Raw genomic sequence first — 16,335 nt, forward strand, 5'->3', positions numbered from 1 at the left:
TCATGATTTTTCAAGTCTTCAATATTCTCTAGGCGGATGAGCGAGTGGATCATTCATGTTTGGGTTTGGGTTTGGATTCGGATTCGGAAAGTAGACAGGACCATTTCTCAGCTCTTCGTATTGTTTGATGGCTTTGATGAAATTGGCGTTCATGTGCTCAAGTTCAGCTACAGTGTGTATTAGCCTAACCCAAAAAACATTTGACACGATGACTTCACTTTTTTGATCAGAATATTTCTTGATCAAAGCACTGATCTGACTTTGCAACGCTACACTGGCTTGGTACATTTCCTCAATCTCTGGCTGGTCATCCAACCTATGTCCCCTAGATGGATCAATGCCTTTCAGCGTTTGCAAAAGCTGATCAACAAGTCCCAGACTGGCGAAAACTTTGGCCTCCTCTTGTGCTTCTTCCTGCAACTCTTTTGGTGAAAGCTCTGGAAGAGGTTCGACGTAGGTGACGGGAAATATGCCAATCTTGCCGTTACACGCACCTCTCCACCACTCTTTGAAGCCTCTGTCCAACACCTTAATTATGTCTCCTCTTTCAAAGTCGAGCTCTCCTAACTCTTGTCCAGTAAATGGATAGATAGCTCGTACACGAGTAGCAGTGTTGATATCCAACCTTGGGAGCTCAGGCTCAAGAGGTTGGGGAGAGTAAATTCTCTGCGGCTGAGGAGCATATCCAGTTTGGACAGGTCCGCTGGGCTGAGGTTGACTGATGTATCCGTTAGGCGCAGACTGGCCAGACTGAGGTTGCACACTGTATCCAGATTGTATAGGCTGAGTGGACGGCGATGGATAGGCATACCCAGGCTGTGTGGCTTGGGGAGGATACATGCCTTGCGGTTGGGGAATATACCCAAGCTGCTGGTTAGGCAAATTTTGCTGTGGAGGTTGTATTTGTGGTTGAGAAGGAGCTTGAGCAGTGGGCGCAGAAGAGCCAGTGCTCGGATAAGTAGTAGAGGACGAGGGTTGACCTGCCGGGGACTGGTGAGGGTACCCAGAACGACCACCTTTATCCTGCTTGGAGATCTCGAGTACTCTTTGAAGTTCTTCATCTTCTTGTCTGCGGCGCAATTCCTCCTAGTATTCTGTTAGCTTTTATTCCCGTATGCATTGCTTTCTACCTACCGCAGTCTCAGGTGTTGGCTCGGGTTCATCAAAGATGTGATCTTATAAAGATATCAGCGTATTCATAGTTACCTATCAAATTTCATACTTACTATTGGCTCTCAACTGGTCATAGAGCTCACCCATGAGACCCAAATTAGGATCTCCAGTACTCTCAAATTGCTCTGCCCAAGCCTTAACAAACCTGAGAGACTTTTTCTTTACTGGCAGTGCTGTCGCCTATCCATTGGTCGTTAGTTGGAAAACCTACAAGTTATTGAAGCCGCCTACGCGATCGTTTATCAATCGATCAAGAGCAGATGTCCAATTACGCGAGGAAAGTTCTCCAAGAAGATTTTTGTCACAGTTTTGAGCCAGAGAATTGGCAAGCTAAGATATATCAGTAAGGCTCACTCAGCGACGCAACGGAACCCACTTCGAGGGCATACAATTGTACGTTGGGATTTCGATGTGCCAACCGTTTTTGCAACGAAGCTACAGCCTGTCTAGCTCTGCCAGACCCAACGAAAACATGTCAATTCAGCTCCCTTTCATAGACCTATCAAAGCATGTAGAGGAGCCATTTCAGGCTTACCCATTCTGTCCTTCACCAGAGACTTTATCACAGAGTTCCATGTTGAGAGCCCAATCCTCAGAGGCGAGATTCTCATCGGTGGCTTTTGCTTATCGTCCAGGTAAGAACGTCAGCAGAAGAGATAGATGATATAAGAGAGATCAAGTACTTGCCCACAAGCTCGTCATAAGGGTTTGCTGTTGCCAGAAACATTATCAATGTAAATTAAAAAAGATAGAATAAGATGAAAGCATTCGAAACAAATGGCACTTGGATGTCAGCGGCGATGTAATGGGCGGCGTTCACCGATAAGTGGCTTTTGGTTTATTGTCTACATTGAAATCTTTTAAAATGCGTCCTATGTATGGTACTTTTCAATGGTTTGTTTAGAGGTATACTCAATGCGATTACAACGGCGTCTTTTTAACCTGTCCCTTATGGCGCAACAGGCAATAATCCCCAGATACTCTTCCGCTTGACAATAATCCCCCAGGAAAATGGAACAACCTAGACCACCAGGCAGAGCTACTGGCATCTAGGAAAGGCTTGCAAAACTCTCGCTCCCAATCACGATGGTTGGTCCAGTCGGGCTCAAGCTCCGTAACCTTTTGAGATGGAAGAGATAGAGCGACCAGATATGTACACTCATTAGGATCAATCTGCCATAAAAACCTTTAGCATTCTCGACTCTAGTATGTATACAGACTCACAAATGTTCCAGGCTCGAAAGAGGCCATGTTTTCCCCGTTGAACCGCCCGGCTCTGATAGCCCTAGTCTCACTACGAGGCCACCTTCCTGCGGATCCACTTTCCTTCCATCTTCTGGGCATCATCCCATCAAAATCAGTTTGGATAAAGAAGACCTGCACTCCTTTGGGAATAAGATAAGACGATGGGAATCTATGCCACTCTGTTCCATAACAAAGCGTGATTGGCTGTTCCATATCTTGAAGAGGGCTTAAATCCCATCGAATTTCGAATTCTTCTTTGCCGTACGGTTTGTAACTCTCAGGAAGTGGAATAGGTTTATACCCAAGAGACATTAAGACGGCAGGGAGAGTTTGATATTGAAAGTGATGAGCAATGTCAAACGGTGCGTGGTAGAATTGAAAGATTGCAGAAATGCGCGCGATAGACAAGAGCGAGGGGAGGAACACGACAAGCAAGGTGAAGCCGGAAAAGATGGAAGTCCGTCCAGCCTATCATATCAAGTCAAATGACAACACATAGACGATATAGCGATGACTCACGTTATAAGGGGATTTCGTCAAGTAAACGTACCCTTGCTCCAACCAGCCTCTAATCAAGTAAATCGTAACTGCAGCATTGAAGCACAAAAGAGGGTAGGCAGGGAAAAAGAACCTCTCTTCTTTGTGGCTCTGAGCTGTGAGGATTGTGAGCCAAATATAAAAAGGAGCCAGTCGCAAAGTCATCAACATATAGGGGCTCGTCTCGCCTTCCTTCGGCGCCATTTGTGTCTTGCCCAAACGTCTATAATCATACATATAAGTGACCGCCAGAGCAGGAAGTGAAACCAGAGCAAAAAGCAAAAAGATGTTGAAGTTGAGGAACAGATTGGCGAGATAAAATGTAGATGGTGAAGTACCATACAAGTCGGGACCGTTTCCAGAGAAAAGGTTATAGGTGACGATGTTGAGGGCGGGAAAACTCAAACGTCCATAGGCCCAAGAATCAACCAAGTATACTGGGACAGCAATCAAGGCGCTTAGACTGACCGCCTTGATCATAGTATCGAATCTTTTAGCAGTCCATTTCCCTGTCATCTGTTTTGGAATGATTTCTCCAGCGCCCACAAAGAGCTGTTCAAACACGAACGGGATCCCCAACGCTGCGCTGAAAGGCCAGCCAACAATAGCGCCAAGGGCATAACAAAATGTCGCTCGATAGGCTCTCGCTGTTCCTCGAGGCGTAGAGTTGGCCGGTTCAAGCCAAAACGAAGATGCCAGCATGGTAGTATACATTGCGAATGATGAGGGTAAGAAGGCTAAGTTCATGTTAATCCTTCGTACCTGCGTTCCACATCGCCGCGACTAACCGACGCTGGCATAGCACATTCCGGCGCTGAGCATCATGATAACGAGCAAATAGCGGGCTACACGATCGTTTATTGCTCCCGCAACTGCTCTAAAGAAGCGAGCCTCGCAAAAGGAGCAGATGGCACCAAGGGACATTCGAAGCGCAAAGAACGCTGGCCGCTAGGATGAAATCAACAAAGACCTTGATCATGCCAGTTCTTACCTTGTCAAGCCGTAATAACTTGGGTCCCAGGTGGGCTAACGGCCAATGAAGCAGAATGTAAAACCAGCTCCTCACTGCAAATTGAGGCGATAGTTCCCATGTCTGGAAGCCAGAGTTATACTGAAAGTAATGCAGAGGCTCGAAAAAGTTGAACACTTTGAATGCTTAGCCCGATTCTTCTCCTGGTCAAGAGTGATACCTTCATCGCAGTCTGCGATAATGTTGTACATGGCGCCTGCTGTCCTTATGAGGAGCAATATCCGAAAAGCCAAAGACAACGACGGCACAAACGGTCCTCGGCGGCCTCTTACAGAGCTGTCAGCCATTTCATACCCATCTCTCTTCAACCCACCTTGCAACTTGATCCTGCAGCAGTCCTTGATGCCGTCTCTTCCAGCCTATGGGCAAGACGTTTCCAAATTCATCCTTTTTCTCTACTTCTTTATTTTGGCCAACTGCTGTTGGCGCTGGATTGGGTCGCCTGATACGTATAGTCTCTGTGCCGGGAAGTGACATTGTTTGAAAATGATAAAAGAATAAGAAAATGAAGATAGAGACGCAAATGTTTAAAATAATAAAAATATCGTTAAATTCTTTTATTCATTTTAATTTCCATATTCACCATGCCGTTTTCTTCATTCTTTGGGTCTTGGTCAAAAGCAGCAGACGTGGCAGTGGAAAAAACTCATCCAAAGCCACAAGCATCCTCATCTATCTCTACTGTCAGCAAGCTCGAAGCTGTCCTCAAAGATGAGATGGAGTACCAGGAAAGACAGTATTCCACTGTGGAACAAGTACCAGGTTGTATGAGATTGTTGTACGTATAGGATCCTTGTGTTCTGAGCTGACTCTTGCAGGGATGAGTTTCTCATGTGCTATGGTATGTTCAAATACATATTTACTACTTATACTGATCTGTCCAGCTCTTATGCCTCAACTTCGAAATTTCTATCGCCATGGAGAGTTTCGTGATTGTAGTTGGAAGTTTCAAGACTTCAAGTACTGCATGTCTCTAAAATCTGAAGATCCAGAGGGAAAAAGAGAGCTGTGGGTCAAGCGGCGGGCAGAATGGTGGGCCAAGAGAAGAGTAGGAGCAAGTAGCGAGGATATATGGGATGTGAGAACGCAGGTTTTACCTTTCTCGAATGCAAGTATATATAGCTGACAATATGCAGAGAAAAGTTGAACAACTTCCCACCTCTGAACGAACAGGTGACGAGTGAAACCAGTACAGCATGAAACAGATATACGCTGAGCGTATATGCATTCATCTTCATCATTTATTTGAACCTTTCACCTCTACAGGCTCAGACCCCTGCTGGTCATTATTCTTTTTCAGATTGGGTGCACTTTCATCCTTATCTACGACGTCTCCAGTATCTTGCTTCCTTTTACCTGGTGGTTTGCCATGAGTTTTGTTAAATTGCTGTATTTTGGCCAGCTGAGTTTCAGCCTTCTTCTCTTTTTTTGACTTGTGAGGCTTTTTCCCGTCTCTTCCCATGATGTTTGCAGTAGTGTTGTGAAAAAAGTACAAGAGTCGGTGATAGAGGAATTGAGTGGTGGTCAAAGGTTTATTTTGATGCTTCTGAAACTTGTGCTTGGGAATTATATATGATTATGGCTCAGCTTATATAGCGTTGACAGCTCCAGCCTTCTCATGTCAACGTTCCACCAATTTCAAGCGAAGAAAGGAGATGAGTCATGGCCATCAAGTCTTCGTAAAAGTCGGTAAAGCAGCGTATTCATCCGACGACATTTTGCTGCTTTCATCCTAGCATAGAGATGAGCTGCAAACAAACGGGCAATTGAGTTATCAGCTAATTCCCTTTCACCCCATTGAAAGTAGTAAAAGGATGTGTCAATTGGTAAACATCGCAAAAGTCCCTTGTTCGTAGAATCATATGGTCAAACCTTTCATGTTATATCACAAGACATCGCAATGTCTGCTACAACCCAGCCATCTGTTCTCTTTAAACCTGTAGCCCAGAAAATTTTGAAGCCAAACCGCCCTTGGTAGAGACCGGCCAAATGACCAATCTACCGTCCTTACCAGCCGTGCTAACTTTACACGCTTGTCCGTCCTCGGCCCATTGGTAAGGCTCCACCCAAGTGATGGTGTTTTGGTGTACTGTCAGTAACAGACCGTCAGGCCCAACAGCAGTGAGTCCAGCTGAGGTGGGACCGTTGCCGGAAGAAGCTCCTCGTTGACCCTTGGAATCAGCAGCTTTAAACATATTGAACGCTTCATTGTTTCCAAGTCTGCCGACACCGCCAGTACGAGCCCCAGTAGCGGAAGGCGTTAGAGGTCTGGAGCCGCCCTGGGCGGGGTCATCCAAGGAGTGAGAAATAGCCCAACCAGATTGAGAACCGGTAAAAAGGATAGGTTGACAGTCATGTCCAGCAGCGATGATAGCGGATTCAGAAATAAAGGTCAAATCAATGAGGGGAAGAGAGGGAAGGCGAAGAACACATTGCGCGGCCGGGGGAGCGTCGGGGCCGGAGGGATAAACAACGGTGAGAGAGGAATCGTGGGCTGATTGATATCAATAAAAGCATCTGTTCTTGCTTTTGATACGCACCAACGAAGCCAAGAACATCACCAGAAGGTGAAAATCCTACGCTGTGCACCCAACCACTATCAGGGCTCTTGAACTCGCCACAAATAGTACCGAAGGGCAACCGCTCGCCCCACAAAGTAGGTTCAGGTCTAAATCAATCAGCAATGTATATCACAGTCTTATTATTGGCCTACTTTTTGTCCACACCCTTGATAAAAGCGGAGAACACATATGCCTTGGCCTCCGCAGTACCAGCAGCCAAAAGCACATTGTTGGGGTGCCAGTCGATCGACAAGACAGTCGATCTCAAAGGCTTTTTAATATGCCTAGATACCCACCAATTGTTTTCCTCGTCAAAATGACAAATGGCGATAGCTCTTGCGCCACTTCCGACAGCAAACTTGTCCTCGTTGGGGGACCATTTGACGCAAGTTGCAGCCCTGTTGATACGTAGCAAGACCAAAGCAGGTTTCCAGCCTGAATCGGTAGGTGTCCACACATATGCGTTCCTGTCCTGAGAGCAAGTTACGATACGGTTTGTGTTGGGAGCCCATGAGATGGCAGTGATGAGTTTGTCGTGCTTATGGAGGTATCAGTTAGAACCAAGCCATATTACGATGAACGCACCTCCGCAAGTGTATCTTTGTGGACCCATTCACCTCCAATTTTTTGGTATATCTGTACTTGGTTGGAATTTGGGGCGACAGCAACCTCTGCGTGATATGAGTTAAAGCTGCGTTGAAGGTAAATGAAGACTTACGTGTCCTGTCTGGACTGAAAGCAACGCCCGTGAGGGGACCCAAAGAAAGTTGATGGATTTCTGGAGCAGACATTACTTGGAGCGAGGAGGACTGGCAGTCAACTCTCTCAAACAATTGGTTAAAAGATAAAGAATAAATGTAGATGAGAAATAATGAATGAAAGACGCCTTAGAAGAGTGACGCGCTAAGCGGAGATAAGACCATCTCCATCACTCTCACTATTATTTATCATCTTTCATTATTTTTAAACTCTCAGAACATCAAATGTCCAAGCCAGTCATAAGAAAAGTTGTACAACCAGTTCAACGCCGTCCAGCCGTCTCCTCTTCAAAAGCCACTTACAAAAAATCAGGCGCTGGTGGAAAGAATAGCGATGAAAGTTATCTCTACGTCGCTGGGGTTAGAGATCCAAGTAAAAGAGTGGCTGAGTTTAGAGTAGATATTTATCTGCGTATTGAAGCAAGGCTAACCTACCATAGACTGAACAAGATGTCTGTCCCGTATGCCATACAGACCGACAGTTTAACAAGAATCTCCGCCTGTTGGTCTCTCCTTGCTATCACAAAATGTATGGCACTGTATCTGCAGAAATGTTGGAAACAATACTAAAGTGCTGCAGGTGCGAATCGTGTATAGATCGACTTTTTACTCTTGGGCCTGAACCATGTCCTCAGTGTAATCGCATCTTGCGTAAAGTCAACTTTGCCCATCAAACGTTTGAGGACTTGCAAGTTGAAAAGGAAGTCTCAGTGAGACGGCGTATGGCTGATATGTAAGCTGGCCACTTGGTTGATAAGAAACAAACCGATGCCAGATAGATTCAACAAGCGAAGAGAAGACTTTCCAAACGATAGAGAATATGACGATTACCTCGAGTTGGTGGAAGATTTAGGTAGGCTGTTATTTCAACCTGCACATGTCTGACACTTCAACAGCGTTCAACCTCTTGAACGAAGTTGAAGTCCCCCAGACTGAAGAGCGCATAGCACAATGGCAGCGTCAAAACGCCACTGTTATACAAGCCAACAAGCAGAAGTTAGCAGAGGAAAACATGTCTCAATCTCAACGCGATGAGCTTGAGCGTCGTGTGCGAGCTGAACGTATGCGGTTGATTGAAGAATATGATAGGAAAGAGAAAATAGAGGATGATAAAGTCAAGGCCCAAATTACAGAAACACTAGCTCGAGGCGATACCCGCAAAGTGAAGGAAATCGAACGGCAAGCGGCGGAGGCCAAAGACGCAAGAAGGAAGATGTTGGAACAAGCTACTCGGCCTACTGATCCAACCACTCAGGAATCAAAGATTGAACACTCTCCTCTATCACCATCATACAACGGTCCCTATGTACCTATACCATATTCCAACCCAAACATTGCTCCTTGGATCGATTGGTATCACCTCAAACAAGACTATGTGGACAGACGGTCGGGTGTGCTGTTTGTGCGCGAAAACAGAGACGACAAGGTGAGAGGAGGTGCATTCAACTTGGGACAGTTTTGGGAGATGGAGATTAAGAGCGCCGTAGAAGGACTAGGAGTTGAACCGTTGGTATAGACATTGTATTCCTCATGTACTCAGCTTTGTTGCGTGCCTAGTGTGTGGTAGGGATTTTTTTCCAACGTCACAATATTTTTCCCATACCATCAACTTGTTTCTTCTTTTATATCTTGATTATACACTTTTTCTATCATATTCGTCTCTCTGCAATATCGCCAACTCGGCGTATGAACCACCGTCTACCTGATCGCAGGCAACCAGCCGCATCTCGTATTCTTCTCTTCTTGTCGGCTTGTGGCCATGACTCCGAAACTCAGTACCCAGGGTGCTACCTCCAGGCCATTGACTGCAAAGAACAGCCCACCAAGGTTTGCGATAACTCCTGTCAAAGCAGCCTCTCACCCTACCTTGTCGATGGTTTCGCCTTGCGCAAACAACTTTAGCAATTCAAACAATGCCCAAGCAGGCCCTTCGACCTTGGAATGGGTTTTTCGACGACCTGCCGTGTCTGAAGATGAACCAAAGAGTACATTGACAAGGCCTTCGCCTGCAAGGAGAATCGCAATGGCAAGGAGATCCACGCCTGAACCGCACCTGTCTGTGGTGATGGGCAAGGCAATGAGTGTCAGTGTAGGCAAAGCGGAGCTGGAGAGAGGTCTCGACAGAGGTTTGTCTTTGCTGTCATATGGACGCCATTGACCATTATCAAGTGTTTGTAAAGCATGACCAGGCAATGATTCGAGCGGATGGCGTCAATACAGTCATCTTTCGTCGCCAGAAGAGTTCTCGACATCACCGGTGAGTTTGCTCTATGTCCGGACACAGGCTCGCGCTCAACGTACAGCAGCAATCCGCACTCACCGTCCGCCCAAGAGAATACCATGGAAGAGAGGATCTCTGGGATTGTCCCAGTTGCGACGCCACGAACCATGTGCCAGTCCCCAGCGCTATTCCATCGTGTATTGGAGAAAGTCTGCGACGACGGGATATCAGACGTCTTTACCGATGTACGGCTCCATAACGAGACCATGCTGCCATAATCCGCTGACAGGTATAGATTCGTACCCCGTGCATGGCACAGAGTGAGGTACAATCTCGCTACATCCATTTTGACACTTTTGATGACTATGACCGACTATCGACCTTCTCTGATGGGTACAGTACGTTGGGTACCGGCACCTTCCTCACAGATCGAGCCTCACCAACATCCTTCAACCAAGTCATTCCGCCTGCTAGCCTAGACAAGGGCAAAACGGACGACCAAGCGGCAAAAGACAACGAAACGTGTGCCAGGATAGACGACCTTTCCGCAAGAATTTGCGATATGGTTCGCCAAGGGCAGGAGGCATTACATGCGCCTGTTCCCGAAGCCATTGCTGAGGAAGCATCGGGTAGCACTGAAGCCGATCAAGATGTGTTGCGGAAATGGGAGCTGCGATTAAACGACGATGACGCTTCTTGGCGGCTCGGCTCGGCAGCAGAGCAAGTAGTCACAGGTCAGGGATCATCTGTGGGAAAGAAGAGAATGAGGAAGCAGCAAGTCATGGGAAGGGTGCACAGGAAAGCTGCGTCTGCGCAGGTCGAGGGAAGAGAGAAAGCTACAAGGATGGTTAGGAGCAGGAGTTTCCAACTGCTAATGCATGGAGGAATTGATGTATTGTAGTTTACCATTATTGTTGTACACTCTTGTACGATGAATACTTTGTTCATCTTGTGAATCGTTATCTATGGCAGCAGAACGACATGGACTGCTGCTAAATAAAATAAAATATAAATAAATAAATAATGACGGAGATGAGCGATGCCGCAGTTTATTTTTCATTTCTTCTTTCTCTTCCCGTAGTCGACCCTGGGCCAAGTCATGCCAAGTCAAGCATACAACAATATGTTTTAAAAGCAACATTCATCAACCTTTTCCTTTTGCTTCTTCTTCTTCTTCCTCATCCACCATGCTTCTCATCCTCTCAATTGTACCCTTTGCACTCGCTGTCGCTCTATCAACGTCTGCCTCCTCATCTCTCCATGTCCCGCTGACAGCTCTCCACGCAAGGCAGTACTCTCAAGACATTACCGTCCGCCAGTCATGGCTGCTGGGCCAAGCCAGGGCGATGCGTAACAAGTATGCAGCACATCTGGATGAGAGAGGTCAGCAGCTTTTGCGGCGAGATGAGGAGAGTGTGTTTGAAAAGAAGAGATGGAGAGGTCGGTCTACAGGAACTGTACCGTGAGTGTCTATGGTTGTGTGACAATGAGGATATGATTGTGTTGCACGACGATATGGACATTGGGAGAATGGCTAATCAGGTCGTAGGCTTATCGACATTGGTTTGGACGCTTCTTACGCTGGTAATGTCTCTATAGGGACACCGTGAGTTTAAGATGGATGTGCATGACTGACTCGTACAGAGCTCAAGACTTTCTAGTCATCCTGGATACCGGATCGGCGGATCTGTAAGCGGAGAGTGAAGAGACCTGTTGCTCATGTTGGGTGTAGTTGGGTCGCCGGGTCTTCATGCTCTGCCTTGTTTTGTGCGCAAACGCCTACATATGCGACACAGAGCTCGTCAAGCTTTCAGTCGACGGGACAGGCTTTCAACATTTCTTATGGATCGGGGAGCGCAGAGGGTTATGTTGGAAAGGACACTGTGTCCATGGCCGGATACACCGTCCCAGATCAAGCACTGGGTGGGTTGAGAAACCGTTGTGGGTTTGAGGCTGACTTATTGCAGGGGTTGTTACGACGACATCAGTTAATCTCATTAACCATCCGCTCTCTGGGTTGATGGGTTTGGCATTCAAAAAAGTCGCATCTTCCGACGAGACACCCTTTTGGCAGTCACTTGCCTCGTCTGGAAACTGGAATTCCCCAGAGATGGGCGTCTATCTCAACAGGTTTAGGGGAGACTCCTCGGCGAACCGGATAGAGATGAATGGTGGAGAGATCATCTTTGGAGGACTCAATAGCGACAAGTTTAACGGATCTGTCAATTACATCTCGATCAGTGATTCAGACAGGGACTATTGGAGGATACCTCTTGAGGCGATGACTGTACAGGGAAAGAGTGTGGACATTGTGAGTCGTGTGTCTCTTGCATCGCTGACAGATACCAAGACGTCAAGTATCAACTCTGGCAACCCACAATGTGCCATCGATACCGGTACGACGCTTATCGGCGTTCCAGCCTCTGTTGCGTCTGCCATTTATAGCCAAATCAAAGGCTCGGAGCCCATTGGAGCGTCTACCGGGTATGAAGGATACTACCAGTACCCATGCAATACCGCTGTTTCAGTCACGCTTCAGTTTGGAGGACTCTCCTACTCGATATCAAATGCCGACATGAATCTCGGAACGTTTACCAAGGACACTTCAAAGTGTACTGGCGCGTTTTTCGCCATGGACCTGCAAGTCGTCTCATCTTTACCTGACGCCATCTGACTCGAGTATGTAGGTCGTCTCGATCTCCCATCCAATGGATTGTCGGCGCTTCATTTATCAAGAATGTCTACACTTCTTTCCGCTATAGCCCTACCGCTATTGGCTTTGCCGAGCTTCATGGCGGTTCTTCAGTCTCTCCTGGTAACTCTTCCTCTATCACTCGGTCCAGAAGCTCTTCGAAATCTTCTGGTATCTCGACTGTGACTTCCTGTCACAGTCACTTGATGTTACTTGCACTGGGCTTCATGGCCGTCATTTTGGCGTTTCAAGATGCCTAGAGCGAGGATCACCCCAACTGCATCTTTACAAAAGCATTGCCCTCCTCAACCCAACATTTTTCTCTCCAACAGGCATGATTGTACCACCAATCGTTTATATATTATTACTGCCATTCAAAAAGCATCTAATGTCACGTGACCGACTTTTTCTTTTGCCAGAATACCCTTACTCTTTTGTTCTGAAATGGCTTCTACGCTGCTCTTCTCTTGCTTACACTTTTATATTCATTGTTGCTGGCACTCTTGATCACACTTTTGCTCACACTTTTGCTCACACTTTTACTTGCATTTATAGCATATCCAAATGATGCATATTGTATCTGTCCGCAACTGGTTTACGTAATCAGCCCTTTTCCTAGTTACTTGGTACAACCATCTAAACCCGTGCCTGAACGCAAATGACACGCCAAGAGGCGGACAATGCTGTATTTCATTTATATATCTTTCTCTTCTTTCTCTTTTCTTTTCTTTCTTTCTTTCTTTCTTCTTTTCGAAGATTGTGTCCAAATAATGCTTGTCTCCCTCTCCCTCACCTTCCTCCCGCTTGTCCTTGCCACAGCGATCCCTTCCAACACCCACAACTATGTCCCTCTGCAAGCTTTAAAATCTCGTCAGTTCTCGGACTATCTGGATGAGCGTCAGGCCTGGCTTATTGGGCAAGCCAAGGGCTTACGAGTCAAATACGAGTCGCTGCTGAATGATGAAGGCAAGGAGATGCTGAGGAGAGACAGGCTCGAGGAGATGGCAAAGCGGGACCTCAAGGGCCGAGCGACTGGTACAGTCAAGTAAGTTGGGGCTTTGGGTGGCTGTATTCTTGGCGATTTTTTTTTAATTAATTTTTTTGCTTATTATTTTCTCGACTGCGCTCTCCACCCCTGTGTGGACCCTGTTATTTTATGAGCAAATGAGAGTGAAAAAAGCAACTGATACCTCTGCGCAGTCTGGTCGACGTCAGCCTTGACGCATCCTATTGCGGACAAGTGACGATCGGGTGAGTGGCCGCGCGAGTGATGGTCGGATCCGAGACTGACCATACCAATAGATCCCAAAACTCTCAGTTCCTGGTTATTATGGATACTGGCTCTTCAGACCTGTAGGTAGTGTTTGTTGGATCTTGTTGATGTGTTTTGCAGTTGGGTTGCTGGAAAGGACTGTCGTGCCGATTTCTGTCTAAAGACAAACACATTTGACCCTTCGGCGTCGTCCAGTTTCAAGACCAGCAACACGCCCTTCAACATCTCTTATGGCTCTGGTGACGCTGAGGGTTATATCGGGAACGACGATGTCAAGATGGCTGGCTTCACCGTTACTGGCCAGACCTTTGCCGTCGTTACCGAGACATCTGCTGATATTCTAAAGGCTCCTCTTTCCGGCCTGATGGGTTTAGCTTTTGACAAAATCGCTTCCTCGGGATCCAAGCCATGGTGGCAGACTCTTGTCGAGTCTGGCAGTTGGGATTCTCCAGAGATGGGCGTCTTCATGAAGAGGTACAGAGGCGACAACTCGGCGACGAAGATTGAACAGGATGGTGGTGCAATCATCTTTGGGTGTGTAACTTGAGCTGTCTCTGTGTGATGGCTGATGAGTCAAAAGCGGTCTCGACACCAGCAAGTATGATGGCGGTCTCAACTATGTCTCCATTGCCGACTCTGACCGCGACTATTGGAGGATTCCCCTCGAAGGCATGTCTGTCCAAGGCAACCGAATTGATGTTGTGAGTTGTTGTGCTTTTGGATGCTGTACCATCTTGACTTTTTTCAGAGCTCTTCCTTTGGAGGAAACCCTCAATGCGCTATCGACACTGGTACGACTCTTATCGGAGTGCCCTTCGCTACTGCCGAGTCCATCTACTCTCAGATCCCAGGTGCTGAAGCACTGCCTTCTTCTATCCTTGGTGCCTCTGGGTACTATCAGTATCCTTGCGACACGAACGTTGCGGTTAAGCTCCAGTTTGGTGGCCAACAGTACACTATCAGCAAAGCGGACATGAATCTCGGTTCTTTCACAACAGACACCTCTATGTGTACTGGTGCTTTCTTTGTTCAGCAGTTGTAAGTTTACCCTCGTGTTTTGCGACTTGTACTCATTTCCATTCAGGTCCTCCCGATCGCCTGTGCAATGGATTGTTGGCGCTTCTTTCCTCAAGAACGTCTACACCTCTTTCCGCTACAATCCTGCCGCCATCGGCTTTGCTGCTCTCAAAGACAACGGGGGATCTACTGCTGGCAACTCCTCCGTGCCTACTCGGCCCAATGGTAACGGCAATTCGACAATCATTCGAGGGTCTGGAACTGCTACCACTGTTGGCACTCATACGCCCTCTAGGTCAGCTGGCAACAGTGTAAAAAGTGAGATTGCTATCCGTGGAATTGTCCTTGGTGCGTTACTTGGTGTAGCGGCCATCTTATAGATGTGTCTTTATGTTCATGATATACTGAGTAATGAGAAGCAGGTGAGAATCATGATTAATAAAGGTCATTTTGGCTTGTCCACTGTACAGAAGACACTCTCTTGACAACATACTCGAATGATTGATATTTTACCCGTCCCAGTACCCCTGATTCTATACGCTCACTTGCGAAAACTGTCTGTATCTTGATCCTGTATTCTTAAACGCAATTCTTCAAGGAGCAACTTGCCAGTCTTGACAAAGTAGCCCTCGCACTGTGTATCATATGAGGCTGTGTAGCGTTTAGCAGAATGCGATCTTTTGTTTTTAGCATGTCCTGTGAAACTCGTACACGCTTCATGATCATAACAAAACATACATAATGCTCATAGTAGAGGACGGTCCAAAACCGTGTGATGGCTATATGCCTTCGTTGCTCGCTTACGTCGTGCTGCGAACGTGTGCAGCAATGTTTATCTTGACATAATCATTATGCCATTCTCCATGCTTGTCCCAGTGTCCATGTCTGCCCAACGGATTGTGTTCCATATCTGAGAAACCTCCGCCAATCAACAAACTAAAAGTCAAGTATCAGTATCTGCTAGAGACGATGTAACGATGGAAAAGCCCACCCAATCGCTATCCAAATAACCCAGCCCCAGATGAATGCACTCCAGAACCTCCGTAGAGCTCGAGATTTGGCTACACTCTCTGAGGGTGGGATCCATTGTCCTTGAAACGCCGGACACTGTTCCACTTGGCCTGGGTGCGAATGTGGGTGAGAGATGAATCCTTGCTGCTGCTGTTGTTGGTGCATGGGATTGTCTGGCATGTTGCCATGCGGAGGTTTGCTTGCTCCTACGGGTCCATCATCTACATAGTGCAGAAACAAGCAAGCTTTGTGTAAGCCAGAAAGTAAACATTAGACAACAGGTAAACGACATACAGGGAGGCGGAGCGTCAGAGGGTTTCGCAGTGCTACTGCCAGGAGATTCCTGTTGTTGGCCAAGGTCATGTTTAGGAGAGCTTGCCGTTACTGCAGCGTAAGATGGTTTATTACTCATGTTGAGAAGATATAAATGTAAAAAGAAAAGTATAAAGGGTGGCGATTAGAGTCAACTGGACAGTTGGTGATGATGTCATTTCATAAAAGTCGTGACATCAGAATATTCCTTGGCATATATACCATCGTTTCCAACTTTTAAAGACTGTTTTACAATGTCACTTTGCTTTGTTTGAATGTTATATACATTGGGCCAATCATCCTACGCATAAAGTGCTTATACAAACTGAATGGAGATTCGGCTCTGGTACGCTCGCCATTCGGCAAATCATGGGATTGAATATTGAGGGTTCGTGGTCGTAATCAATGACCGGTTGTGATCAAAAAGCTGCCCTTGGCAATTGACTTCAATTCTGTTGGGTAGGCTGACAGCGTCGAAATATGTCAGGACGGTATCGCAAGCAGC

At 46.7% G+C, this 16,335-nt stretch overlaps 9 protein-coding genes across 9 annotated transcripts; 4 read left to right on the forward strand and 5 right to left on the reverse strand.

The window, feature by feature from the left end:
* Positions 1 to 18: 18 nt before the first annotated feature.
* Positions 19 to 1,900, reverse strand: L203_103010 (uncharacterized protein; the record flags this gene model as incomplete). The annotated part of the gene is made up of 8 exons (XM_066212418.1): positions 19 to 167; positions 219 to 1,086; positions 1,135 to 1,175; positions 1,227 to 1,353; positions 1,405 to 1,503; positions 1,550 to 1,625; positions 1,709 to 1,796; positions 1,861 to 1,900. The coding sequence occupies 8 exons, from the start codon at positions 1,898 to 1,900 to the stop codon at positions 19 to 21; spliced, it is 1,488 nt and encodes a 495-aa protein (XP_066068515.1).
* A 194-nt stretch (positions 1,901 to 2,094) lies between these two features.
* L203_103011 (uncharacterized protein) lies at positions 2,095 to 4,462 on the reverse strand (the record flags this gene model as incomplete). The annotated part of the gene is made up of 7 exons (XM_066212419.1): positions 2,095 to 2,346; positions 2,398 to 2,886; positions 2,938 to 3,692; positions 3,744 to 3,903; positions 3,947 to 4,101; positions 4,146 to 4,252; positions 4,299 to 4,462. The coding sequence occupies 7 exons, from the start codon at positions 4,460 to 4,462 to the stop codon at positions 2,095 to 2,097; spliced, it is 2,082 nt and encodes a 693-aa protein (XP_066068516.1).
* Positions 4,463 to 4,569: 107 nt separating this feature from the next.
* Positions 4,570 to 5,185, forward strand: L203_103012 (uncharacterized protein; the record flags this gene model as incomplete). The annotated part of the gene is made up of 4 exons (XM_066212420.1): positions 4,570 to 4,760; positions 4,804 to 4,826; positions 4,870 to 5,071; positions 5,122 to 5,185. The coding sequence occupies 4 exons, from the start codon at positions 4,570 to 4,572 to the stop codon at positions 5,183 to 5,185; spliced, it is 480 nt and encodes a 159-aa protein (XP_066068517.1).
* Positions 5,186 to 5,222: 37 nt separating this feature from the next.
* Positions 5,223 to 5,447, reverse strand: L203_103013 (uncharacterized protein; the record flags this gene model as incomplete). Its single annotated transcript, XM_066212421.1, has 1 exon — positions 5,223 to 5,447. One exon carries the CDS (start codon positions 5,445 to 5,447, stop codon positions 5,223 to 5,225), a length of 225 nt encoding a protein of 74 aa, XP_066068518.1.
* A 469-nt stretch (positions 5,448 to 5,916) lies between these two features.
* On the reverse strand, positions 5,917 to 7,337 carry L203_103014 (uncharacterized protein; the record flags this gene model as incomplete). The annotated part of the gene is made up of 5 exons (XM_066212422.1): positions 5,917 to 6,479; positions 6,526 to 6,653; positions 6,699 to 7,084; positions 7,132 to 7,217; positions 7,265 to 7,337. The coding sequence occupies 5 exons, from the start codon at positions 7,335 to 7,337 to the stop codon at positions 5,917 to 5,919; spliced, it is 1,236 nt and encodes a 411-aa protein (XP_066068519.1).
* Positions 7,338 to 7,529: 192 nt separating this feature from the next.
* Positions 7,530 to 10,426, forward strand: L203_103015 (CDK-activating kinase assembly factor MAT1; the record flags this gene model as incomplete). The annotated part of the gene is made up of 9 exons (XM_066212423.1): positions 7,530 to 7,700; positions 7,745 to 7,833; positions 7,885 to 8,037; positions 8,084 to 8,157; positions 8,201 to 8,810; positions 9,081 to 9,430; positions 9,474 to 9,561; positions 9,611 to 9,770; positions 9,821 to 10,426. 9 exons carry the CDS (start codon positions 7,530 to 7,532, stop codon positions 10,424 to 10,426), a joined length of 2,301 nt encoding a protein of 766 aa, XP_066068520.1.
* Positions 10,427 to 10,712: 286 nt separating this feature from the next.
* L203_103016 (uncharacterized protein) lies at positions 10,713 to 12,477 on the forward strand (the record flags this gene model as incomplete). Its single annotated transcript, XM_066212424.1, has 6 exons — positions 10,713 to 10,987; positions 11,075 to 11,109; positions 11,187 to 11,214; positions 11,258 to 11,448; positions 11,493 to 12,165; positions 12,213 to 12,477. The coding sequence occupies 6 exons, from the start codon at positions 10,713 to 10,715 to the stop codon at positions 12,475 to 12,477; spliced, it is 1,467 nt and encodes a 488-aa protein (XP_066068521.1).
* A 510-nt stretch (positions 12,478 to 12,987) lies between these two features.
* L203_103017 (uncharacterized protein) lies at positions 12,988 to 14,946 on the forward strand (the record flags this gene model as incomplete). Its single annotated transcript, XM_066212425.1, has 8 exons — positions 12,988 to 13,262; positions 13,418 to 13,468; positions 13,520 to 13,570; positions 13,686 to 14,024; positions 14,071 to 14,191; positions 14,239 to 14,528; positions 14,575 to 14,855; positions 14,930 to 14,946. 8 exons carry the CDS (start codon positions 12,988 to 12,990, stop codon positions 14,944 to 14,946), a joined length of 1,425 nt encoding a protein of 474 aa, XP_066068522.1.
* A 361-nt stretch (positions 14,947 to 15,307) lies between these two features.
* L203_103018 (uncharacterized protein) lies at positions 15,308 to 15,930 on the reverse strand (the record flags this gene model as incomplete). The annotated part of the gene is made up of 3 exons (XM_066212426.1): positions 15,308 to 15,443; positions 15,499 to 15,739; positions 15,813 to 15,930. The coding sequence occupies 3 exons, from the start codon at positions 15,928 to 15,930 to the stop codon at positions 15,308 to 15,310; spliced, it is 495 nt and encodes a 164-aa protein (XP_066068523.1).
* Between the last annotated feature and the right edge of the window lie 405 nt (positions 15,931 to 16,335).

This window comes from Cryptococcus depauperatus, chromosome 3 (assembly GCF_001720195.1).
Source record: "Cryptococcus depauperatus CBS 7841 chromosome 3, complete sequence".
NCBI classification, from domain to species: Eukaryota; Fungi; Basidiomycota; class Tremellomycetes; order Tremellales; family Cryptococcaceae; genus Cryptococcus; species Cryptococcus depauperatus.